The sequence below is a fragment of the Phocoena sinus genome, chromosome 2 (genome assembly GCF_008692025.1).
Source record: "Phocoena sinus isolate mPhoSin1 chromosome 2, mPhoSin1.pri, whole genome shotgun sequence".
In the NCBI taxonomy this organism is placed as follows: Eukaryota; Metazoa; Chordata; class Mammalia; order Artiodactyla; family Phocoenidae; genus Phocoena; species Phocoena sinus.
The window spans coordinates 6,413,546-6,439,669 of NC_045764.1; the positions used below are offsets into that span (position 1 = coordinate 6,413,546).

Sequence of the window (26,124 nt, forward strand, 5' to 3'; positions counted from 1 at the left end):
AGTTTTATGTGAACTCACAGTAACCGCTGAAAGAAGGTGGGATATATTGTAATTGCAGTTTTGTATATAAGGGCAAAACAGCTTCCATTCCAAACCATGCAGGTAGACTCTACTAGTGGTTGTGAACTTGAGTTAAAAGTGTCACTGTCATGTATTTTTAATTAATAGCCAAAATGCAAAATAAATTTGAGGAGAGAAGAAACTATTCAAAAAATACTATTATTAACATGAAGATTTTATTAATAAAATTTATAATATTCCTTGCACAGAAATATATTCATATGGATAAAAAAATTATGTAGCATTGTCGTAAATGTCGTAAACGCTCTGGTGGCTAGAGGGTGAATGGCACAGTTCCTGTCTTTAAAGAACTTTTAATTAGGAGAGAGAGAAAGCTTGTTTCGGCATAAAATTTTACATAGGATGTGTATACGTCTTATCCCCTTTGTTTGAAAGTTTCAGAAAATGGTACTACTTCTGAAGATTAATACTTCTTGAAAGGGGGAGGGTGGCTAAGGTTCAGGAAGAAATTGTGCATTTGTGCTATTTTCTGTAAATGTCTAATGCTCAAATCGCTGCAATACAGTATCGGTGGTTTCTGTATTATGCAGCATAAGCGCTGTGGCCTCTGCTAATGTAACGGATGGTGGTATTGTGTGTGCTGACGGTGTGTTCTCTTATTATCCTTACCCCTGTGGGACTGGGAGATTAAAGACGTTAGAGTAATTCGGAAATGGGGAAAAACAGAGGTCTCAGCAGGCCCATACGCTGGCCTGGTTCTACAGTAAAGGAATCCTCATGGCTGAAAGGCTCCATTTGCAGCCTAAGAAAGGGACGATCAGTATCAGGTTATTCCACGTAGCATATTCTTTCTCCTTATGTTTAATTCTGCATTTTCCAGGATTCTTTTTCTCATTAATGGAAATATTTAACAGAGGTGACATTTTAACCCTCAAGCACATTTTTCTGAACTGTAGTTTAAGATCAGTGGTTTATGGATTTTTCCTCCACTAAAAATGCTTGATTTTCACCATTAAATTAATGCATTCTTAATATTGTTATTTATGACAGGATTTTTTTCCCTACAGACAACCGTTATAACTTACCCTTTGGTTATTTTTAGAGGGAGAGCGGAAGGAACTCCTTTGTCACACCTTATGTGCTATTTTAGAAAGTGCTTGTTGTAGCGACTCTGGACCGTACTGCTTGGCTTCATGGTTAAGAGGAAAGACGGCTGAGGAGACTGCTGGTCTTCCTGGGAGTCCTGCACAGTCTAGTTGCCAAGTGGACCATTCTTGTAAGATACACTTCGATTTCCTGAAGTAATTTCTTGTATGTTGGTTTAAATAAAACTATTGAAAATTTTAAAGGAAAAAAGCTTTAAACATTTTATAAGGTCTCTTTTTTAGCCTAAGCTTAATTCATGAGCTTTGTTAGTATTTTTCATTTCCCTTTTGATTATTTTAATTAACTAGAGGATGTTACATTGTTTATTTTTTCTTTCATTTTTGAAAAAACAGGAAATACATCTCTAAAAATAAACTTAGGTAAAATTTCTAGTTAACTTCTGCTTGATGACAATCACTTTTGAGCTTTGGAACTCTCGTTTAGAAAGCTTAAATAACATGTTTCTATATTCTTTCATTTCAAATACCTTAATGTTTTCTCTGGTATTGGGGAAAAAGGAGATTTTTTTTTTTTTTAACATTAGAAAATGTCTTAAATATCTTTAGTTGTTTCCTAAAGCAAAGAAGGGGACGTTTTTCTTCACTACATGTTGTTTCTTTTCCTCCTGAACTTTTTGGACATGGTTACTATGGATGAATTATTTTAAGATAGTTTTAATTATGAGTTTTAATTTTGCATTCATTTAAGTTTTTCATACTTTGAAGATTTCTCTTTAAGATAAATTAAATAACAGCTGTTCTCATTCACAAGAATTCTATGGTCTTTAGTATTTGAAAATTCTTACATAGTTGACCTAAAAACTGCCAAAATGAGCTAGTAAAATGGAGACTTCTGATGGTACAGAAACTAGATAAAAAGAGTTGCTTTTCTGGTTTTCTTTGCAGGAATTAACTTGCCAGTAGGTTGCTTTTGATAATTGGTAGTTCCAGGTGCTTATATTGAATAAGTGACTTAATCTACCTGTGGTGCAATCCATTAACTGTCATCTCTGCGGAACTTGTTTTTAGAGAAACGAGACACCCAGTTTCTAGAAAGTAGATTTCAGTTGCTTGAGACGCACACCTGGCTTTCCTGGTGGGATTGTGAGGCACATTGCCTCCTTGAGCTGAACCATCTCTGTGATGCCAGCGCCTTCTCTCTCTCACCTTTGCAGTTACAGTGGCAGGTTCTACTAATAGTACATTTGCAAGGAAGAATTTTTAAAATTTAAACAGTTGAATGGCATTTCCTTTTCAGGCCTTTCAAACATAGCCTTTCAAAGAGAATTTAATATATTTTTAGAGTTGATAATGACAATTGAAGAAAACAAGTGGAAAGTATTCACAAGGTTGATAGTCAAAAAATGTGTCATTGACACTGGTTTTAAAATACTTTCCAGGTTTTACTGGCTTGCATGTAAGCATGGTTAAAAGTGTTGTTTAAGATACTAAAATTTTAATAGGAATAATTGAACTAGTTAGAAGTGGTTTTAAAGAATATGCGCTTAAAACTGGTCTGCGTATTAATTTGTAAGAAAATGGTAAGATCTTTTCTTGTAACATTTTTCATTAGTATCTTAGTATACTGTGTGCTCCCTGGGATGCGCTGTACATTTCTGTGTTGAGAGGTTACATAGCTTTAGGTTAAATGGCCTCATGATTCATTAACTTTGGCACTTCAGTAATTAATTTAGGTGGGCATATTATATTGAATTCCCCTCCAAAAAACATAGGTCAGTAATTTTCCAATTTACTTTGTCTCATTTTAAAAATGGACATGAAATGAAACTGTATTTTATATTCGTTTTTAATGTGGTATAAATTTGAAAAGTTTTGGTAACTGAAAATTTGAAAATTCACCTTAGATGTTGACAATTAAATGAACTTATATTAAAAATTTTATTCCATATAACAATCTGTTTTACCTGTTCCTTCCTTTATTCCCAGCTCTGTTCTTTTTCTTGTGTTATATTTTTCCACCATCCTGCCTGCTAAGCTTTTTATTTTGCTTGCCTCTTTTCTCTAAATCACTATCTTGATGTCAACTTTCATGGTATATACCCAGGAAAATGATTCAGATAATCAGGCACTGCAGAACAATTACAGTTTGGCAAAGATTAGGTAGAATTTTTATTTTATCCTGAAATTTTAAACATGAACTGTTTTCCTCCTTGTCAGTATTACATTCTGTACAAACGTTAATTTCATTGGCTTGTGTGGTGTGTAGTTTTGGCTTTTGGTAATGCACACTCGTTTGCAGTAGTGAATATTCAGGTTCAATTTCAGTTTGTTTCCCACACACAAATCAAAAGATTATTTAAATTAATCCTTTTGGACTTTTAAAGATTTAAAAAAGTAATTTGAAACATTTGAAAATTAAAACTGGACTTTGGAAGGCTAGAATAATGTGACATTTTACATTGTAAATCAAAATTTTAATTTTGATTTCATAACGAATCAATTCAGTTCTCTAGTGAGAATTAATATTTGAAAGTACCAAGATTTACTGTATAAAATATATATGAAATTGTTCATTGTGATAAATGAGAGTAGGCATTTTGATCCGTGTAGGATATCTTTAAAGACTTCATCTTTGGGCAGCTGAGACTATCTGGGTTCGGATCTCAGCTCTGCTGTTTATTGCTTTGTGCTCTTGGGAGGATTCTTCTGTGGGCTTCAGGTTCCTCCTCTGTAAAATGGGGTAATAGGGTTGTTTGAGGATTAAATGAGGTTAAGGCCCGTAGAGCATTTAGAAAGGGGCCTGGCACTTAGAAAAGTGTTAAGTAAACTTTACCTTTGATTTCTTAAAAACTTATAATTGTACTGTATTAATAAACGTAATCTAAATAAGTTACTGAAAACTTCCCAACAGTTATACAAATAAATGCGGAAACAAACTTATAGCTGTCGTTGAACCTGTGTACTTTCAAAGTGCTCTGCCTTTTTATATACATCTGTTTAATAATTAAGCATCAAGCCTAAAGATTTTATATTATGTAGGAGGAAGGTTAGCTATGAGGATTTTACTTGGCGCTATGAATTGAAAGATTATTTAAAGCGCAGGACACATTACAGCTATGTGTGAAGCACTATGATTGTCAATAATTTCTCATATTTTAACGATTTCAGCACAACTGAATTAAAAAAGAAATGTTTATTATTTAATCACCCTTCTCCATCCTCAGTATTAAATCCATTTTAGTTATAATCATGGTAACTAAGATGTTGAAATGTAAATTTATGTTACAGTAAAGTTGAAAATAAACTGAGAACTTTAAGGGAGTAAGGAAAGAGGGAAACTTAATTGCTTGAAAGTATTTACAGCCTGCTGTGTGTATCTTGTGTCATTTATTTGCCATGTGTAGTGCTGAAAAGTGTCTTTTATGTATAGCTGCCTTGGCTGTCGAAGAGCTTGGCTTTGAGCGATTTCATGCATTAATTCAGTAAGTAACGTTGGAACATTTAAAATACTTACCTTCTGGACACATTGCCATTTTAAGTCTGTTCGTACTGTGGAAAGGTAGTTAGATTTGTATGCTTGAGGATTAATTTGTTTTCCGATTTCAAAAAAAAATAATTTGTAAATGTGTACTTAAAATATTCTGATTCCCAAATTAACTATGGAAATATACCCTTTCATAACATTAAAAGCTTTTTCATCATTATAATGAAAAAATCATTTTAGCTTAATGTTTCTGTCTGACTGAATATAAAGATTTCAAGTGTGATAAATATTTGCATTATTATTTATTGTTTGCCAAAATACGCTTTCTATAATTTTCATTAAAAGCGCCATATTTTCATCAGAGTATTTAAATTTTTTGTTATAAAATAAAAGGTAAGGGATAACTATGTTGATAGAATTACGGGTGGCGTTTGATTTGAAATATAACATTATGTTAACAGAAGCCACAAATGTACACCTTATCTTTGGTGTTCAGATATTTGTTAAATAATTTACAGGCTTTAAAAAGTCAAGTTTTCTTTGTTCTTAACCGTATCCTAGAAGATGGCCACCTCATTCCTTAAATAACTGTATGATCATTGAAGAAGTTGTTGCCAGACAGTTCGCCTAAGAGATGAAGAGGTCCCTACTACGTAGGCATTCTATTTTAATGGTATCTATTATAGATAGTGACAGTTGTCAGCAGTAGCTTTTGCCTTTAATGGCTAAATTTGTATTTGAAAATTTGATGCTTACAAAAATCTCCTATTTGTATGTATGCATTTTAATGTAGAAAACAATTAAAAATTTTTCCTATTTATGAATGTAGTCAGTCTCATCATGTTGTTAATACTTAATTCTTTTCCCCCTCCCCAGAAAAAGATCATTCAGAAGTTTATCAGAATTAAAAGATGCTGTCTTGGACCAGTATTCAGTGTGGGGAAACAAATTTGGAGTATTGCTTTTTCTGTATTCTGTGTTACTGACAAAGGTTTGTTGAAGAAGATACTTCTTCTGTTTTTTATTAGTTTGAGTTTAGTATTTTTCCTGAGGTGAAGAGAAATTTTATTCTTCATGTTGTTTCTAAATCTCAGAATTAAAATCTCTTATGCTGATAATGAAGAATTGACTTCTCTTTCTTCACTCATCTGTTACTTAACCACTTTCCAGCTTTCACCCATGATCTTCTGGACTGCGGAGATTATCAGTAATGTTCTAATTATGAAGAACAGTCAGTTCTTTGGAATTTTATTTTCTTTAATATTAGCAGTTTCTGGCACTTGACCCCTTAACCCCTTCTGGAAGCTCTTTCTAATCCCCACTCCCTTCTTAACTTACCTGATACATCACTAGTTCTCTTTCTGTAATGCCTCATAATTACATTTTTGCTTATAGCTTCATTTCCATCTTTTCCTGTTGTTTACCTCTTTTATTTTCTCAGCTTACCTTTATGTGGTTAATTCCAACACGAACACTTCCAGTCCTGCCCTTTTCCCCAAATGCCAACCTCACATCTCTAGCAGCCTGTTAAGTCTCAGTTAGACTGCTAGATTTGCTGTATCTGAAATCAGACTTCATTCATTTGACAAATATTTATTGGGCATTGACTCTGTGCTAGGAACTAAACTTATAATATGGGATACAGTTTTTTTAAATCATTCCTCTTCAGTGTTGTAAACAAACAAAAAAAAGTGGGCACATTAACAGTTACTTCCATCATGGCAGTGTGTTTTGGTGTTATTTGTTTGTTGCATGCACAAAGCATGGTGGGAAATAGGTGAAGGGATGCCAAAGTTCATTTGGTGAGGTCAAGGGCAGACCTTGTATTGTAGGGATCATTTGATGGATGAGGAGAAGTTTTCTGGACGGAATTGCTGTTGGAAGATATTCCAAGCTGTAGGAACTGCAAGTATAAAGGCATACGATTATGCCTTTATAATTGGGGATATAACACACATTTGGGAAACTCTAAGTAGTTCAGTATTAGTGTAGCATAATATACCAGAAAGGCAATTGTGGAAGATGAGACTGGGCATTTACGTAGAAAAGACTCAGAATATGAAGATCCTTGTATACTGTGCAGAAATACTTAAGATTTCCTTTCATGTGGCCAAACTTAGAACAAAACAAAAATTGTGAACAATGGGGTAATGAGATCTTTTTGTTGATAAAAGATTCTTTAAATTGGTATCAGAGTTGTACTGGAGGGCGTTGGTGTGTGGAGTACAAGACTAGAGTCAGGAAAAAATGGAAAAGTAGTTACTGAAATAGGTGAACCTAAGCCAGAGCAGTGACCATGGAAAAGGAAAGGAGCATGTTTTAAACTTAGAAATTTCAACACATTTAGGAGAATATTTAAGAGAAAGAACTTAAAGTACTTGGTAGTTCATTAGCAGTTGGGGAATGGCAGTCATGGAGGTATCTAAGATGACTGGTTTCTTATGAGTTCATCGTGACCGTTCAGTATTCTCCCAATTTTTTATGCTCAAAAATTTTGATGCCTCCTCTGTCCCTTGTCCTTTACAGCCAATAAAACCATCATGTCTAGTTGTTCCCCTTGAGCTGGTCTTTAAAATGATGAGCCCTTTCTCCCCAGTGATTATGTCATTTGTTCGTATTATTCATCATGGCTGTATCATAGTCTGTTTTGTGTAGTTGTATACAAAGAAGGCCAGTGCAAGATCTCACACTTGTTTGTATCCTTCTGTAATATTTACACAATCATTACTATTTTGATTATTGATTATCATCTCTTTAATTCTTAGAAATGGCCTGTTATCAGATAGAACCAAAGGTTAAAGTTAGGTGAATAGCACAATGAATGGCAGTTTATCTTTGTCATTTTGGAATTGATGGAGTTAAAATGCCTAGCTCTTCTTGTACTTATCCAGTATCTAGACTTCAGGGATTTGGATGCTCTTTTGGGGGGTTAAAAATATCTGAAAATTGGCTTTCAGGAAAAATAGGAAGCTTCCTGCCCCCCTAGTCTACATTTAATTTTGTCAGTGCACGTTTGAATTACCAATATGTAAGAACACACAATCAGAAGCAAACCTTCCATCTTCTTATGTACCAGATATACCTTTTGTGTATTTAAATTCATATCTTTATTAGCATTCATGTGTGTATGTATTTAGTGCCAGTAAGTTTTTTTAATGATCTAAGAAAATACATCAGACGCCTTAGCAGGTATATTAGGTTTGAATACAGTTTCACCTGAAGTTAAGTGAGTGTTGACTTTCAGATACAATAATTTTCTCCTCCCTCCTCTTGAAGCTTAAACATTCTTTTTCTCTCTCTACCCCTTTAACCCACATACCAACACTGGATCTGTTACGTGTGTTCTTATGTACAGCCCATGGAAGAAAATAAAAGATTCTTAGACTGACTACTACTCACCATTATCATCTCAAATGCACCCCCCCATTTCAAATCTGGGTAATTCTTTGGGAGAAAAGTTAATTAAGTAATTGTGTTTTATTAATGTATAGTATAAATTGATCAGTTTTTAAACTACCATAATTTTCATTTTTAGTTTTTAAAATAAGCCAATGAATTCTTGGTTTCTTTAGGGCATTGAAAACATAAAAAATGAAATTGAAGATTCAAGTGAACCTTTGATAGATCCTGTGTATGGACATGGCAGGTAATTAACTAAAATCTATTATTTCCTCATAGGGACTTCGGTTTTTAGGGACTTGACCTAAGATAAAACACTACTGGGTCAGATAATTTTGTCCGTCAGTGCTAGCAGCATAAAGTCTATGAACTTGAGCAGTCTTATGCTTTATGCAGTGTTTGCTTTAGGTGTGAAGTGTTAATTTCCACTTTAGGTTTATGTGTGCATTGGATTTATTATAGGAAATATTTTGTTTTAAGATGACACTGGGGATATTTTAACAAATTCTGCTTAATATTCTGTTCCTGAAATTTTCTAATAGATGAAATTTACTCATTTCGACTTAGAAATAAGTATACCCTTATTTGTAAATGCTTTCCTGCTTGGGTGAAAAAAATTTTTTATTTATTTTTCTCTGAGAATACCCTCCCTCTCAAGCTCTTTATAGCTATTTCTAGTAAAATTAATAACACAGTGATCGATTGTTAACTCACTCTAAAACATAAGTCCTTTTCTTGAGATCTTTCTGCCTCAGAGGTTAAAATTCACGTATCTTCCATCAAACACAAATTTTACAATTACATCTGTATTTTTTAAGGCGATTATAAATATTCAGTAAAGCGTTAGTCTAAGTATCATTTTTTTTCCATCCATTTAAATACGATGTCTTGGATAAAGTTGTTAAGTTTATATGCACATGTAGAACAATGGATACGATTGCGGTGATACAGCAAGTGACACATTTAGCAAGGTGGTTGTTCAGCAAAGTACATAAAATGAGAACTATAAGGTTTCTCTCTAACTTGGTTTTCTAAACAATATAATTTAATGTAAAAAGTCATTATTTTATGCCTTACCTTAGGAATCATTTGTTTTGAAAATTAGTGTATTCATATTTTAATTACTTTTTAATTTTTATTAATAGCCAAAGTTTAATTAACCTCCTTCTAACGGGACACGCAGTTTCTAACGTATGGGACGGTGATAGAGAATGCTCAGGAATGAGTAAGTATGTTCTTCATTGTGTTTATCTCGTTTATGATTAATATTTCACTAGAATACAGTTGATGGTTAATTAATCTGTTTAGTGGCTCTGCATTACTTAGAGGTTAAGATAAATGCTTTGTTATAGGAGAATCCCTTACAGTTTTCAAGGTGCTGTAACGTGAAGAGCATAGACTTTGGAGGCAGACAAACTTGGGTTCAAATCCCAAGTGTATGACTTGAGTCAAGTTACTTCTCAAGCCTTTAGTTTTCTCTAGTATAAAACTAGGATTGTAGGACTTCTTTAGAAAAAGTAATAAATAGTCCTCTTAGTATACGTAAAGTTAGTACATATTTATCCAGTGGTATCTGTGAGTCTGGAACACTGTTGCATTTTGCTTGAAATTGAGAATTACAAGTATTGTGATTTGAAATATTTGCTTTAAGAGACTAGTGGGTTTTTTCCTGTATTACTTTTAATGTTCGTAATTTCCTTTAAAATGTGGGGCACATTTAAGGTTATCCGAGCATTTTAAACCACCATCGCCTCCATTTCTGACCTTCATCATTTCTTGCCTGTAGCCTCATGTTGTTGCCAGGGATGTTGGCATGAAACCCCTTTGGCCAGGCCATCCAGTAGGCAGGGCTGACACACAGCCCCGAAGAGATTCCCTTTGGTTTGTTCTTACTCAGTCACCCTGCTTTCATTTCTACTGAGTAACTGCCGTGTACCTCCTCTTGAAGTATGTGGTACAGAACAGAAAGCATCATGGCTCCTATGGTTCACAGGGAAATTTATTTTTTCTTCTATAGTTAGATAAAACTGTCACCAAATGACAGAAGCAAAGATTATGATTGAGAAAATAATAGTTACTGCTTTTTGCTCCCATTTAAATGAGTGAATCTTGATCTTAAATTTGAAGTTCTCTCAAATTTTAGAAAGACTCATAGTTAACAGAAACATGAAAGAATACAATATTATGGGGGAAAAAATCAGTAAAAATTAATGAATTTCAAAATTAAAAAGCACCTTAACACAATCCAGCCCTTCATTTTACTGTTTAAGAAATTTAAGAGCTACCCTTCCTTCCTACGTTAGATAATATATGCAAAATTATCTGAGTGATGAGGTTAGGATGAGAACCTAATTTAGGTGATTTCTGGTAAAATTCACTGACAGAAAAAGTAGCCAGGTTATCTTGCTCTATTTTTTTTTTTTTTTTTTTTGGTAATTGAGCCCATCACCCATCCTATTCTTGAGCCCTCATTCTGATTGATAGCTGAAAGTATTTAATCCTCCTGGTTAAAGGCATGTCAGTCTCTCAAGTCTCCCATAGGCTCTTCTTCATGCTGTGTACTTCCTTTACAGGATATTGGTCAATTATTCCAGTTTAGGTTCTTGATGTGTACTAATTCATCCTTTTCTGTTTCTTGAAATATTAGCTTTCAAAGCTGTTGTCTTGCTGTGGATTTTTTTAAAAGTATAGTTTAAATATCAAAACTAAGCGATAACTTTGAAATAATGATCTTGGAAAAGAAAATAGGCGGGGTATATTTCTTGCATTTTCCCTTAATCGTTAGGAATGTTGACTTAAGGTTGAATCTGATTTCAGTCACCAAACTTAAAATAAAATTCCATACATTCATTCAGCATTTATTAGATATTTTTCTGTCTGACAACATGGGAGGAGGTTGTGATATATGTAATATACAAAGAAAAATTATAATTAAAGAGTTACTAGTTTTATAAATCTTTAGGCGAGCTGCTTTACTTCTCTTGGCTAATAGGGAGGTAATATCTTCCTCAGAGGGTTGTTAGATTGTAAAGACTAAGATTAAATTTCTAAAATGCCTCAGCTGGCCCATGGGAAGAACTTGGCTTTCCCTCAAAAGAGGAAAACAGGAACATGCACACAAATAACTATAGTGCGAGGTAAAATGAAGCATGTTGAAATAAAGTGTTATACAATTCAGGGGAAGGAGAAAACCTTTGGGATAGGTGGAGAGCCATAAAGTAAGAGTTACCCTTTTAATGGGGCCACGTGGAATGAGAGAGAGGGAAAAATATAGGTTGTGTCTCTAGGAACAGGGAGACAGATGAATCTGATTAGAGCAGTGCATCTTAATCCCGACCCTGTGTTATCACTTAGGGTGCCTAAGAGCAAGTCAGTGCTCAGGCCCCAGCTGAGAATAAATAAACAAATTAGAATTTCTAGGTAGTGGGGTCTGGACATGGATCATTTTAAAATTACCCTTAGATGAGTTTAATGTGCAGCCAGGTTTGAGGAGACAAGAGAATTGGCTTCTGTGAAGGAGACAGTGGGAGGGAAGATGGCAAACGTAGGGCTGGGTAAGAACCCAGAGGGTCTTGATTTGAAGAAGTTTAAACATTAGCTGGCAGACGTTACGAAGAGAGTCATTGAAGATATTTAAACAGAGCAATAACGTAAGACACAAGATAAGAGCACTAATCTGTCAGCTTGTAGAATGCATTGGAATGGGATGGGATGACAAGTCGAAAGCTATAGCACATAGTCAAGACAGCTGGGAGGTAACGAGATGAAATAGGCATGGCAGAGGAAGAGAAACAGAGCCACTAGGATTTAGTTACCTTGTGCTAAGCAGTATGTATTGAATATGTATCTTCTCAACCTCAATATATACAGGTAAGAAAACTGAGGCTCAGATAATTTAGTAATCCGCCCAGTGTCCAACGGCAGGCACACACAGCTTTTGACCATAGCCAAGGCCTGCACTCAGTCCCCCGTAGTACATTCTCCTCCTGGACCACTCTTCCTCTGTGAAAGAGCCTACAGGAAAGTAGAATTTGTAGAATTCAGCTATGAATTAGACAGATGAGGGTAAGGTACAAATAACCAGTAGGTTTTCAAATAAAGTTTATGAATAAATGAACACGTGAAAGAAACATCATGGGAAGTCAGCTTTAAGTCACTGTGTATGTTTTGGTGACAGAAAACAATCCTTTTCCTCAGTATTTCATTTTCTTTAAAGAGCAGTTACAACTGTTGACGATTGTTAAGAACGCCCATTATGCAGCAGTGACACACATTATCTTAAGAACGCCAAGCTCTGTTCTTAGTATTTAATGACTGTCTGTTTTTTTTTTCCATTTTCTCACTTCGTTCTTATAACTACTCTATGAAGGTCATAGAATAAAGGAAAGTAAGGCACCGAATTAAGTATCTTGCTTCATCCATACAGTTTAGTAAACAGCAGAGCTGGGATTTCAACCACAGTAGTCTGGTTCCCTGCAACCAGCATACTTAATCATCTTGATATACAGCCTCTTAAACTATACTTAACAGAGTCTTCAGTGTGAAAATAAATACGTAGGATGATGTGGAAGAAGTTTATTTTATTAAGTTTCACAGTAGCCCTGAGAGGTGGTTATTTGCCTCATTTATGGAGGGAAGCTGAGATTGAGAATTTAATCCAAAGATTTTTGTCCATGACACAGAGTTAGTGAATGAGCTGTGCTGTATCCCTCAATCAAGGCGAATGAGGGCTATGGGGAGGCTATGAATTTAGCAATTAAAAGAGCAATTGAGATAGAAGCCATATCATAGGGAGTAAATATTTTAGCAGTGTAAGCAAGGAAATTTTGCTGGTGAAAGGATGGAAACAGGAGTTCACTGCCTGGTCAAAATAAGGCCAAGAGATGGTATACACAGGTATAGTTTTAAGGGATAGAAGTCACCTAAATTGTTTGTTAGAAAGGGAACTGCTTTTAATAGGAGAGAGAGTAAATGGAGTCAAGAGTAACAGTGACCTTGGAAAGATGCACAGTTCTTCTTCTTCTAAAACAGGAAGAAAGAATGTGTTGAGAAAAGAAAAAGGCATTTTGAAATATGCAAGATTTGAATTGGGAGAACTCTTGAGAGTTTGAAGTTGCTGAGAATGAGTGGACAGAAAGAGGCATATAAAGGAGAGAAAGAGTTTGAATCAGCTACTGTAAGAAGGAATATAAAGATGGATTATGAAAGAAGTTTTTAAACGTGCAGTCAGAATTAAGAGCTGAGATGAGGTTACATAGAATTATTTAGAGTGGATCTAACCAGTAAAGCTTATAATTAGGCTTTTTCCTAGCAATAATCATCAATCTGGCAGTGGGAAAGAAAATGGACATTACGCGTTTATCCAGGAAAGGCCAAGAAGTTTCAATGAAAGATAAATGGGCAGTTTTCTCACCTTTATTTATACAGGATGTCAATGCTTGATCTGTCATATATGTAGTAAACATTTTTTCCCCAGTTTGTCTTTTGCCCCTAGTTTATTTTTTATGAACGTTTAGATGGTACTACCATTTTTGGCTGTTACAAACAATTCTGCAGTGAACATTTTTGTATATACCTCTCTGTTCAAATTCAAGTATTCCTGTAGGATAGATTCCTAAAAGCAGAACGTATGTTAACAAAATTTAGGCTTCTGGGTTTTTTGTTTTTTGTTTTTAACTAAGTGGATTTATTGAGATGTAATTCACATACCTTACACATCTCCCATTTAAAATGTACACGTCACTGGTTTTAGTTATGTTCTTAAGAGTTGTGCAGCCATCACCACATCAATTTTAGAATGTTTGTATCATCTCCACAATACCCCTTGATCCCATTAGCAGTAACTTCCCCAAAACCCTTAGCAGCCATTAATCTGCTTCCTGTCTCTGTAGGTTTGCCTGTTCTGGACATTTCTGGTAACAGAATCATGTCTTTAATATCTGGTCTTCCGTACCAGCTTATTTCACTTAGCATAATGTTTTCAAGGTTCATCCATGTTTTAGCATGTACCAGCACTTCACTCCATTTTATTGAACAATATTTCATTGTATGCTTTATACCACATTTTCTTTTTTCGTTCATCAGTTGATGGACATTTGGCCCAAGGACAAGTGGAAACAAGGTTGTGATGAGTAATGTGGTTAGGAACATTTATGTACAAATGTTTGTGAGAATATGTTTTTATTTTTCTTTAGCATCTTCCCAGGAGTGAAAATCCTGGGTCATATGATAATTCTGTGTTTATTTAACCTTTTAAGGAACACCTGTTAAACTTTGATAGATAATGCCAAATTACCTTGTAAAATTTGCTTTACCAACTAGAGAAGTATAAACTTATGCTTCCAGCATGTAGGAGAGTTCCTGTTTTTCTGCATACTGGCCAACACTCAGAGCTCTCCATCTTTAATATTTTGTCCATCAGTTTATTGACACCTGGTAGCCTGTTTTGATTCATGTTTCTCTGATTCCTAGTGAGGCTGCAGTTGACCATCTTTTCATATGTTTCTCAACTTTCAGTGTTTCTTCTGGGAATTGTCTCTTTCTATTTTTTGGCATTTTTTGGGGAGAGGTTATTTATTTTCTTTTATTTACAATTTCTAGGGATGCTTTATAAATTCTTCGTTCTTTGTGTGTTAAATCTGTGTTGCAAATATTTTCTCTCAGCCTTCTCTGTCTCCTTTAACTTTGCCACTGGTATCTTTTATATACCAAAGCTTTTCATTTTTATGAGATTAAATCATTTGATCTCTTCTGTTACGGCTTTTGTTTTTAAATTTTTTCCTTGTATCTGTTTTATGTTTCTCCTACCCAAGATTAAAACTAATACTCTCTAGTATTTTCTTCAAATGCTTTTGTAGATGTTATTTTTTTTTTAATGTTTAGCTCGTTAATCCATCTGGTTATTTATTTATGAGTGGTATGAGGTAGGGATCTACCTTTTGACTTTTTCCCAAAGAATTTCCTAATTCCAGTCAGTTCTCCACAGATACGAAACACCAGCTTTATCAAATAACAGATTTTCCCATAGGTATGAGTCATATTTTGGAGTCTTCTATTCCACTAATCTATTTGTGAGTTCTTATGCCAAAACTACACTGTTACATAGTTATATAATACACTTTGGTATTTGTTAGCACGTTCCCTAATATTGTACTTTTTCAAATTTATAATGGTCTTTTCCATACTATCTATTCCAATTAAATGCTTTTCCAGCTTCTTAATTTCTAGTTTTAAGAAATCTCTAAACATTTTGCTTGAGCTTACAGTAAATTTGTGTATTATTTTAGAGAAGTGACATCTTTACAATATTAGGTCTTCCCATCTAGATAGTTTTTTATATCTTTAAATGAAAGTATATATTTTTGATCATATAGTTCTTGAATTCATGTACATTATTCTACCTCAGTTATTAAAACTAGCTTTTGCTTCTGCCATAGAGTACAAATAAAACTGCAGTAGAACTAATCACTGAATGCATTCCTGCCCACGCCTCAGTCCTTCGCCGTAACTAGCCCGGTATTTTAAACAATAAATCAGATGATGATATTCTCTCACTTAAAACCATTCAATAGCTGGCTTCCCCATGCACTTAAAATAAAATCCAAACTTCTTAGCAGGGTCTTAAAATCCTTTTGTGGTCTGGCCCCTATTAACCTGCCAGATATCTACATTTTTACTGTTGCCTGTATTTTGAGCTGAGGTTTTCTTTGATTTTATTTTCCCATAGATCAGTCTTCCCATGGCCTCCTTTCTTTCGTAAACGAATCCCATAGCGTTTGCACACCCTCTCTTTTTGTATGTATTGTACATTTATTGCTTTCGTATGTTTATTTGATGATTATTTTTATTTTAATGTTTTCTTCATTTTATGGGATTGAAATAGAGTCAGGTCTTATAAATCAGAAACCCACATTCTTCGTTTCTTTTTTCTTTTGATATAAATCACTATGGCAGTCCTTCCAGGCATAGTTAATTGAAAGCTGATAGACTCAAGATACATAGACAGTACGAGAATCTAAACTCTGAAGATTAAGATCATTTTGAAATTTTCATATTTTTAAGTAGTTAATGTGAATTGCAGTTAGTGGCCAGGTGCTATACAAATTTGAAACGTGTTTGGTTTATCAGAATTTATGTGAGGAAAGGTCAGAAGTGCTCCTTTTCTCCAAATTCTATTAGTTGTAAAAATATATTAAGTTAGCTGGAACTAAGTTGCCAGACAAAATGCAGGACTCCCATTTAAATTTCAAATAAACAATCATTTTTAGTGTAAGTATGTCCCGTTCAGTATTTGGAATATACTTATACTGAAAAATTATATTTTGTATCTGAAATTTATATTTAACTGGGCATCTTTGTTTTTATTTGCTAGATCTGGCAACCCTGGCTAGACACCAATTCTCTAGCAACCTGACTTCTCAGCAATTCGACAGACAGCTAATAAGGGGGTTTTAAAAAGCTCCTCACTTCAAAAATAGATTTCACAAAGTTTATGGCTCAGATGGCATGTACCTTTACCTATAAGTGAGACAGCCAAGCCTTTTTCTGTATTGTATTGCTTTTTGTTTTAGGTATTCTAACATCCTTCAAGTCCTTTTTTTCTCCGTATTTTTAACTATAGATTCTTTACCTTACTTACTCGAGGACCCTACATAATCTCACCCCAGCTTAAGTTTTCAGCCATCATGAACCTGTGCTTGAACAGAATCTTGCTACTTGCTTTCATTTCTTTGTTCACGCCGCTCCCTGTGCCTGAAGACCTGTATCCCTCGCATCTGTGCCTGTCCAGTCCTTCAGCTCGCACTTCGTGTGCCCTCCCTTCCCCGGGGCACTTCCTGATTCCCACAGCTGCAGGTCATCCATCCTGCCTGTGAGCACTTTGCCTGCATGGCACTTACCACATTCTACTTTGGTGTTTTTGGAGGGGGTGGAGGGGTTGAATTTTTTTAACTGTAGTAAGAACATTTAACATGAGATCTATCCTGTAACGAATTTTTAAGTATGGTATTAACTGTAGGTACAAGATTGTGTAGCAGATATTTACGACTTATTCGTCTTACATCACAGAAAGTCTCTGTCTGTGGAACAGCAGTTCCCCACCCCATCTCCTCCTCCCAGCTCCTGGCAAAACCACCCTTGTACTCTCAGCTTCTAGGAGTTTGACTATTTTAGAAACCTCATCCAAGTGGAATCATGCAGTATTTCTCCTTCTGTGACTGGCATATGTCGCTTAGCATAAGGTCCTCGAGGTTCATACATGTGCACATATAATAAGAGTCCCTTCTTTTGTAAGCCTGAATAATATTCCATTGTATGGATATTGCACAGTTTCTTTACCCATTCACTTTTTTCTAGACATTTCGTTTGTTTCAGTTTCTCAGCTATTGTGAACAGCGCTGCAGTGAGCATGGGAATGTAGATATCTCTTTGCGATCCTGATTTCATTCTTTTGGGCTAAATACACCGAAGTGGAACTGTTGGATCATATGGTGGTTCTGTTTTAATTATTTTGAGGAACCTCCATCCTGTTTTCCATTTTAGATCCCCACCAACAGTGTACAAGGATTCAGATTCTACACACCCTCGCCGGCATTTATCTTTTGTGTTCTTGAGGATGGTTAGCCTGACATTGTGGTTTCAGTTTGCACGTCTCTGATGATCAGTGATGTTCAGCATCTTTCCATATACCGTTGGCCATTTTATGTATTCTTTAGAGAAATGTCTAAGTCCTTTGCCCAGATTTTTTTGTTTTGGCGTCTTGTTTTGCTTTCTGGGTTGTTTGGTCTTTTGCAGCTGAGTTGTAGGAGTTCCTTATATATTGTGGATATTAACCCCTCATCAGATACATGGTTTGCAGAGAGGCTCTTTGCTTCTTCGTCTTCATATTCCCAGTGGTACCTTTGTACTCCTACACTGTGCTTAGCATTGTTCGTTTGCATACTCGGCACCCAGAGCATGTTTGTTAAATAAATGTAGTGCAGTTATCTGCTTTCCAAGTCAGCGTCAAGTTTGAAAGGCCCAAGAAGGACTTCTGTAGACACCCTGACAGTAGTGAGAAGTGATAGTTGGGAGTGGAGGAGAAGGCTATAGAGAAGCGAACTCAGGAATACAAAACTCTGCATTTAGGTACAGTGCCACTGACTGAATGGCAAGGTTGGTAGACGATCACCATGATTAGTCTTAAATGCTAGGGTAAGAAAACGAAGTTAGACAGAAAATTCTGAAATGTAATGACTTAATTATTAGAACTTTCTGCAAATGTAAGCAGACTTCTTTGAGACTTATGAAGTCTCTTATAACTAAATTCTGTAAGTTTTAATATGAGGATAGTATATCCTCACTATAATTACAACTTTGTCCAATAAATATTCTTAATGATGCACTTTAGCTATCAAAAGAAGATAAAAATTATAAGTACATGTCCTGTTTAAGGAAATAGGAGTTAACACATTTTTAAAATGCTACCATTCAAACAACATACCTAAACATGTGATTACTGACCTAATCTGAACAATTCATTATTCAAGAATTATGAACAGCTAATTTGCTATATTTAGTAGCATGATATTATAAATATACTATTCTAGACATTTGTTTACAATTCTAAGGAAATAGATGATGTAGTATCTAGTTGTAACACTAGGTGGTGGTAACTGATTTTAGAAATTAAAGTGTGAAAATGTTTCTTAACATGTATTCTTTGAACTTGAAAACATTTAGTGCTGCTTACATTTTGGAAGGAAGAGGAGGAAAAAATTCGAAAGGCTGTGGAGGACCATCACTGCCTGTTTGGGCTGCTCTTTTTCCTTTGAAGGCTATAATTCAACGATTCTCAGATTTTTTTGGTCTCATGACCTTTACACTATTAAATGTAGTGAGGATCCCAAAAAGCTCTCGCTTATTTGGTTTATAAGAAAATAATAATCACTGGGTTTTTTGTTAAAAATTAAGACTGAGAAATTTTAAAAGACGTATTCATTTTAAAATTACTTTAAATATAAATATTTTAAACTAAACTATCTTCCCAAATAAGAAAAAACTTTCGTAAGAAGAGTGACATTGCTTTAAAATTTTGCAGATCCCTTTAATGTCTAGTTTATTAGCAGACAGCTGGATTCTCATATCTGTTTATAGATTCAATCTGTTGGGAAATAACGTATCAGTTAGCCTCTGGAAAACCCCACTATACACTCATGAGAGAGTAAGAGTGAAAAAGACAATTAACGTCTTTTCATGTAAATCATTTCGGTTTCATGTAGTCTCTAAAAGGGACTTAGGCATCCCTAAGGATCATAACCAAAATTTGGGAACTATCACTATGTCTTCTCTGCCTGTAAGAAGTTTGTGAAAAAATACAAACTCTATGTATACGTGCCTTCTGTTAATTTTGAATTTACAAAGCTTAAAGCTTAGGCAACAAGTTCTAGGTTTACACCATCTGGATGTTGTACTTCAGGGTACACAGTAAAATATTTACAACAAAAGCAAATACGTTGATATTATTACATTAATTGATAAGAAAAACATAATATCCTAATAGGAAAATGGATGATATATAACCAGATGGTAAAAAGGATGTAGAGTTATATATACATTGTGTTTACAGTGGACATAATTTTTAACCGGAAAAAAACATGCTTTTTAGAAATATGTGTGGATCCAAATTACTATTATAGTGGTACTTGATGTACTTTAGCTGAAAGCTGTAGTCTGAAAAGACTTTATTACCATCACAGTTACATCTCTCATGTGGAATAATCTGTCTTTTCATTTTCTATGCTTTTTCTATTCTTTCTTACCCATTTCCATGATGTCAGCTCTCATCTCTATGCAGGTGATTCCCCAAACTTGACATCCAACCCTGATTTCTATTCCGTGTTCCTGAGCCTTACTTCTAGTTGTGTATCCATCTCTAGCTAGAAGTCCTAATGGCGCCTCCATCCTAGCTTGTCTAAAACCAAACTCATATTCTCTCTTCACGCCACTTGAGAACCTACTTTTTCTTAATTCTTTCCCTTAGTTAATCACCATTTATCAAGTTCCCCAGGCTAGAAACCTTTAAGGAAGCTTTGACAAATTCTTCACCCCTTAGATACATTGATTTATCATAGTTCTTTGCCATTTCCTCTGCTTTGAATTTTCTTCTTATCCTCTTCTTGGCCTGGAAAATTCCTACATATGCTACAAGATTCAACTCAGATGTTACCACTTGTGTACGCCTTCCCTAACACAGTAAGCAGATGCTTTAATACTACTATAGGATGTGTGTGTTCATATAAACAGAGAGCACAAGTATTTTCATCTGCCTCCTTTGATAAGCTCTTAGCCTTTGTAAAGCAGTTACTGTGTTCTATTCATCCTTATTTCCCCAGTCTTAAGCATGCTGCTTGTGTTTGTTTATGGGAGAGAGGAATGGTATCAAATGTCCATCAAAAGTTAACATTGAATATAAAGTTTTATAAATACATTTAATGTACATCTGAAGGATCACATTACCCACTACCTAATTTAATGGTATTTTATAATGAGCAGTACTGTCATGATGACTTGATGTGAACTCCTAACAATCAACTCCTAACAATAAATATATGCTGAGCTTTAAAGTATAGTTTTGGGTAAAAGTTTTGGTGTAGAATATATATATGTTTACATATATATTTACACTGAAGTGCTTTTCAGATTTATGTGCTAATGCAGTGCTAACTTTTTTGTTGCAGAACTTCTTGGTATACATGAACAAGCAGCTGTAGGATTCTTAACACTAATGGAAGCATTAAGATACTGTAAGGTAAGTTGATTTTTAAGATACTTGGAATGGTTTTTATTCACATGTCCACTGTTGCAGAGAGCATTTTTCTCGTGGGACAACATATTTTAGCTTACTACAGACAGTGTGTACTCTCAGTTCTGTTCTGACCACCCTTCCTGAACTGACAGGCTTATCAAGGATGGAGTTAAGCTGGCTGATCATGCTGAGTCTCCTTATTTTTTGAGGCTTGTTCCTTTTTGAGGGTCGGGGGCAGAACCCAGCATGAAATAATTTATAAAAACAGATATCCATTAGCGAATATAAATATAGTTTTGGGTAAACTGAGGGGAAAGAATGCCCTGTCTGTTCCTCACTAACAGTATGCTTCGCTGAAAAAACTGATACTACTTTATCAGGCAAAGAAAAAGAGTCTGCTAAATGCCTGAAATTCTAACTTGTCTTTTTCATCTGAAAACTGATTTCACACTAAGAAACAAAATCCAAGCACTTCACAGCATTAAACTCTTTAACACATGTGCTAGAATTAGGAACTGCCATGAAACTCTCGTTTTTTGATATATATTTCATAGCTTTCCTGCACATTCTGAAATACCTATTGGATATTCCAGATAGTTTTAAATGGAGTTTAAATCGTTAATGATTTGCGCTTAATAAGATGTTCTGATTTTGGGGAAAGAAGGAAGTAGCTCTCATATTCTTTTCCATTTTAGAATGGTGGTTCCATAGCAGTGGTTGATTATTTTTAGTAACAGTAACAGTGTCTTTCTTTCTTTTTTCCTTTCTGCCTTCCTTCCCTTCCTCCCCTCCCTTTCTTTTTTACCAGACAGCATTCCTCTTTCATGACAACACTTGGACAGGGGTGACGGGGATATGATAATCAAATAATCAAATAGGTGTCATCCTGCCCTTATTCATTAGTAGTAATTGTACTGTCAAACAGTAGCAACTCTTATATTTTCAGTGACTTTAATTACACAAGGTAAAGCTATTCTGAGGCAGCCTAGCGACTGGAGAATCAAACTGCATCTCCTCCCCAGCACACCCGCAGACGCTCATATTCCTAAAAGTGTGTGTGCACGTAAAAAATGGTGACCACACAGAAGCGGTGGATATGTTACTTAGCTTGATTGTGGTGATCTTTTTACGGTGTGTACATATATCCAGGTATCAAGTTGTACACCTTAAATACATACAATTTTTGTATGTCAAAGATACGTCAGTGAAGCTGTTTTCTAAAAAGTGTGTGGTGTGTGTTTTGCAGGCAGATAGGGTGTGAAGATGATATACTTTGAAATCTTCACCCTGTGGCCTTAAGGCCCTGATGGTCTGGATTCTGTCTGTCCTTCCAGAGTTGGTTGCACTCTCTCCATTGCTGTGCTCCAGCCACGCTGGTCTCCTGTCAGTTTTTCATACACGCCAGGCCCTTTCCTGCCTGGTGAGCCTTTTCGTACTTACTTCATTTCTGCCTGGAATACTCCAGCTCTTAAATGGATGGCTCACGTTCTCCTTCAGACTCTACCTCAGACTGTGCCTCAAAGACCCTTTCCTGGACCATTCCCTCAGTGACTCTTTCACATTATTTCATAGGAATAATCACTTTGCAGTGATCTTTTTTATTGATTTAGTTATCTTCTTTTTAATCTTGAATTTGTTTTTCTGTTGTCCCTAATGGAATATGAACTCTTTGAAGGCAGGCACATTGTCTTTCTGGGTACATATTAGATGCTCAGTCAATATTTGTTGAATGAATGAGCAGACAATTTCACCAGAATTGTAATTTTCTAAATATGTGCATTTGCTTTTCTTTAACGGTTAGATAGAACAGAGGAACGTCTGTTTTATCCCCAAGATCTTAGTGGGAAGTCATTAGCTGCTGTATATTCTCCTGTTACTCCAGTATTATTGCTCTAGTGCCAACCTAGTGTTACTGCTCTAGTGTTCTAGCGGTAACTATGGTGTTTTCTAGGTTTAAAGATATTTTTAATGGTGGGATACAGCACACTGATACTCAGATAGATGAAAGGCAGAACTCTGTGACCTACAGCTCCAAACAAGAGAATGCTACCAGGCAGGGCCAAGAAGAGAATTATACCTGGGGACAAGGCAACAGCAGGCTGCAGCCCTAGGGAGCAGCTTACGTGTGGAAATTGGGATGAAGTTAGCTGGGTTGCCTGGGCTCCCTGTGACCTGGCTGGTTTGAATAGTTTGGGTGAGCTCTGGGCTTGGGAGTTGTCCCTTTTGTCTGGGGCCTGACTCCAGAGTGATTAGGGCCATGCAGAGTGGCCTGGGGTGGGGAGACATGTCAGGTGTCTGGGGTTTGGACTTATGAGCTGTCTTTTTTAAGGGAATTGACCAGCCCCCAGTCAGGGCCTCAAAGCTGAGTTAAGACAGCATTAAAGAAACAAAACAGGGCCTCCCTGGTGGCGCAGTGGTTGAGAGTCTGCCTGCTGATGCAGGGGTCACGGGTTCATGCCCCGGTCTGGGAAGATCCCACATGCCGCGGAGCCACTGGGCCCGTGAGCGAGCCATGGCCGCTGGGCCTGTGCATCCGGAGCCTGTGCTCCGCAACGGGAGAGGCCACAACAGTGAGAGGCCTGCGTACGGCAAAAAAAAAAAAAAAAAAAAAAAGAAACAAAACAGAAACAAAAAAAAACACTCTGTCTTACACTCTGGTGCCCATCTGTATATAACTGTAGATATCCTTCTGAAAATATATATACATTCACTTATCATCAAACATTTAGAGAAATGGCATTAAGGGAATAATTGTGTTTGTATTAGTTTTGTGAATCTGATCTGAACATCTCCCTGTTCTTTGATAGTGCAGCAAATTGCCCTTTAGAATTGAAATGAACATTTTCATATCATTTTGCTCATATGTGTTCATTAAGACAAATGAAACAGTCTCTCTCACGGGCTCTCTAGGTCTCTCTCTCTCTCTTTCCCTCTCCTGCCCCTGTACGCGTGCGCGCGCACGTGCGAGATAAAAGGTAACTCAGTGCTTTTGGCTGTGCACCTTTTAAAAAACTCATATATAACTCATGCATAAAATTCACCATTTTAAAGTGTGTTATCGAGTGGTTTTTCATATATTCATAGGGCTGTGCCATTATGACCGCTATCTAATTTCAGTATGTTTTCCTCTCTCCAAAAAGATCCTCTAAACCAGGGGTCCCCAAACCCCAGGCCTCACAGCAGGAAGTAAGCGGCGGGCGAGCGAGCAGGCGAAGCTTCATCTGCCGCTCCCCACTGCTCCCCATTGCTCGCGTTACCGCCTGAGCCATCCACCCCCCCCGTTCCCCCCACTCCCCTGCAACCCCGGTCCATGGAAAAATTGTCTTCCACGTAACCGGCCAAAAAGGTTGGGGACTCCTGCTCTAAACCCTTTAGCTGTCACCTCCTCGTTCCTCCCCAGCCCCTGGCAACTTTCTGTCTCTGCAGTTTTGCCTGTTTTGGACATTTCATTTAAATGGAATCCTACAGTATGTGGCCTTTAGTGTCTGTCTTCTTTCACTTAGCATAATGTTCTCAGTGTTCATTCATGTTTTAACATGTATTAGTACTTCATTCCTTTGTATGACCACATAATATTCTATTGTATGATATATGAGTTTATATCAGTTTCATTTTTCTATCTATCAGTTGATGGACATTTGGCTTGTTTCTGATTTTTGACTATTATGCATAATACTGCTATGAACATTAATATATGTCTTTAGTGAGCATATTTTTATTTGTCTTGAGTGTATACCCAGGAGTGAAATTACTTGGTCATATGGTAGTTATATACGTAGCTTTTGGAGGAACTGTCAAACTGTTTTCCAAAGTGGTTGCTCCATTTATGCCTTCTTTTATTTATTTTTCTTATTACGAACACTTCGTGAGCTCAGCACTCATTTACCCTTTGATCCCACTGTTTGTAATTTTATCCTCATGTTTTACTTCTACCTTAAATGCATACACATATATATACACACACACTTTTTCTGAAGGAGAAGTTAAACAGCACCTGAACTTTTCACTACAAGAGGCAGCGTGATGTAACAGAAAGCTGCCACATGAGGAATTATAAAACCTGAGCTTTGACCCCAGCTCTGTACTAGTTAGCTGTCTGAATTCCGGCCAAGCACAGGTCCTGTGGAGTTCGCAGCTTCCTTATGTAAAGTGGAAGGCCTTGCACTGAACACCTCTAAAATCCCTTCACTCTGAACTGTGACCAGAGCTTTTCCTGTTTCTTTGTCCTTGTGCTGTTAACACTTTTCTGTTGTCCTCAAACCATCCTTCCTCCTCTGATGGTTCACCACTGCTGTTAGCACATCCACTCATCCCTCCCTGTCCTCGTAGGTCAAAGATACTAGCTTTACGATCCCCGAATACAAGAGTACCTGCCTCTTTCCCATTTCCCTCCTAATGATAGCAGTCAGTTCCAAAGGGTGGTTGAAAGCCGGGCACCAGAGCAGGGCTTTTGGCTGGTTAGGGGCGAATAGTTGGCCCTGACTGCTGCGAGCAGCCACTTGGAATTTTCCAGTTCTAGGGAGTCTGTGTGAGAAAAGAAAATTCAGCACATGTGATTGGTAAGGTTAGTTGTCAGAGTCTTTGTCCATCTAAGAGTGTGGGTGATTCATGTGAACGTGATCCGAGTTCACAAGTCTGTTGAATTTTAAGCTTTTTTTTCTCGGTCACGCACAAAAAAATGATACTCTCAAATTTGGGGTACTGTCATTTTTATATTAAATATATAACCTCCAAGGCAGGCTATAAAGTATAACTTCTTACATATTTTAAAGAGACTTAATACTGTAAAACTTTGAATTTACTTCCTACCATGAAGAATCAAATGACAGGATTCTTTTATATTCTTAAATGTTTGGGAGTGTGTGTTTTGCTTTAGAGAGATTACTGTGTTGCCCCAGGTTCTTTGAAGACAGAATGTTCTTAAGGTTTTTCCCCCTATTTATTCATATATCTACTCACTTGTTAATTTATAATTATTTTCCTGATAATTGTTGTCAAGGTTATAGTTTCAGGGTTTGAGGTACCAATCTGAAATTCTAGAAGTGGTCATTTTATCTAGGATCTTTAGTGAAACCTGAGAATGATTCTTAGAGCTAAACTAATTCTTTTTAGCTGTGTTAAATCTGTATTATTCTTCTAGTGGAAAGGTGCAGTAAAAACTTAGCCCTGACAGTCTTTATAACATTCATTTTTACACTTAGCATTTGACCATTATGGGTAAGGCATTCTGGCACAATCCATTATTCCCTTTCAATATGAATTAGACACTTCAGTTATGCTTCAGATATTCGTTGGCAGATATTTAACAGGCAGTATAAAATTTTCATTTG

General features: G+C 36.1%; 1 protein-coding gene across 3 annotated transcripts in view; it reads left to right on the forward strand.

The window, feature by feature from the left end:
* Nucleotides 1-26,124, forward strand: part of MINDY3 (MINDY lysine 48 deubiquitinase 3) — a 95,207-nt gene that overhangs the window by 16,203 nt on the left and 52,880 nt on the right. For all 3 annotated transcript variants that reach the window (XR_004348523.1, XM_032623199.1, XM_032623198.1), the window contains exons 4-9: nucleotides 1,124-1,297; nucleotides 4,558-4,609; nucleotides 5,488-5,602; nucleotides 8,184-8,257; nucleotides 9,156-9,235; nucleotides 20,727-20,797. Coding sequence is in view for 2 of the 3 variants with exons in the window: in XM_032623199.1 (XP_032479090.1) it covers nucleotides 1,124-1,297; nucleotides 4,558-4,609; nucleotides 5,488-5,602; nucleotides 8,184-8,257; nucleotides 9,156-9,235; nucleotides 20,727-20,797 (566 nt within the window). In the remaining variant the exon portion in view is untranslated. The remainder of the gene's footprint in view (nucleotides 1-1,123; nucleotides 1,298-4,557; nucleotides 4,610-5,487; nucleotides 5,603-8,183; nucleotides 8,258-9,155; nucleotides 9,236-20,726; nucleotides 20,798-26,124) is intronic.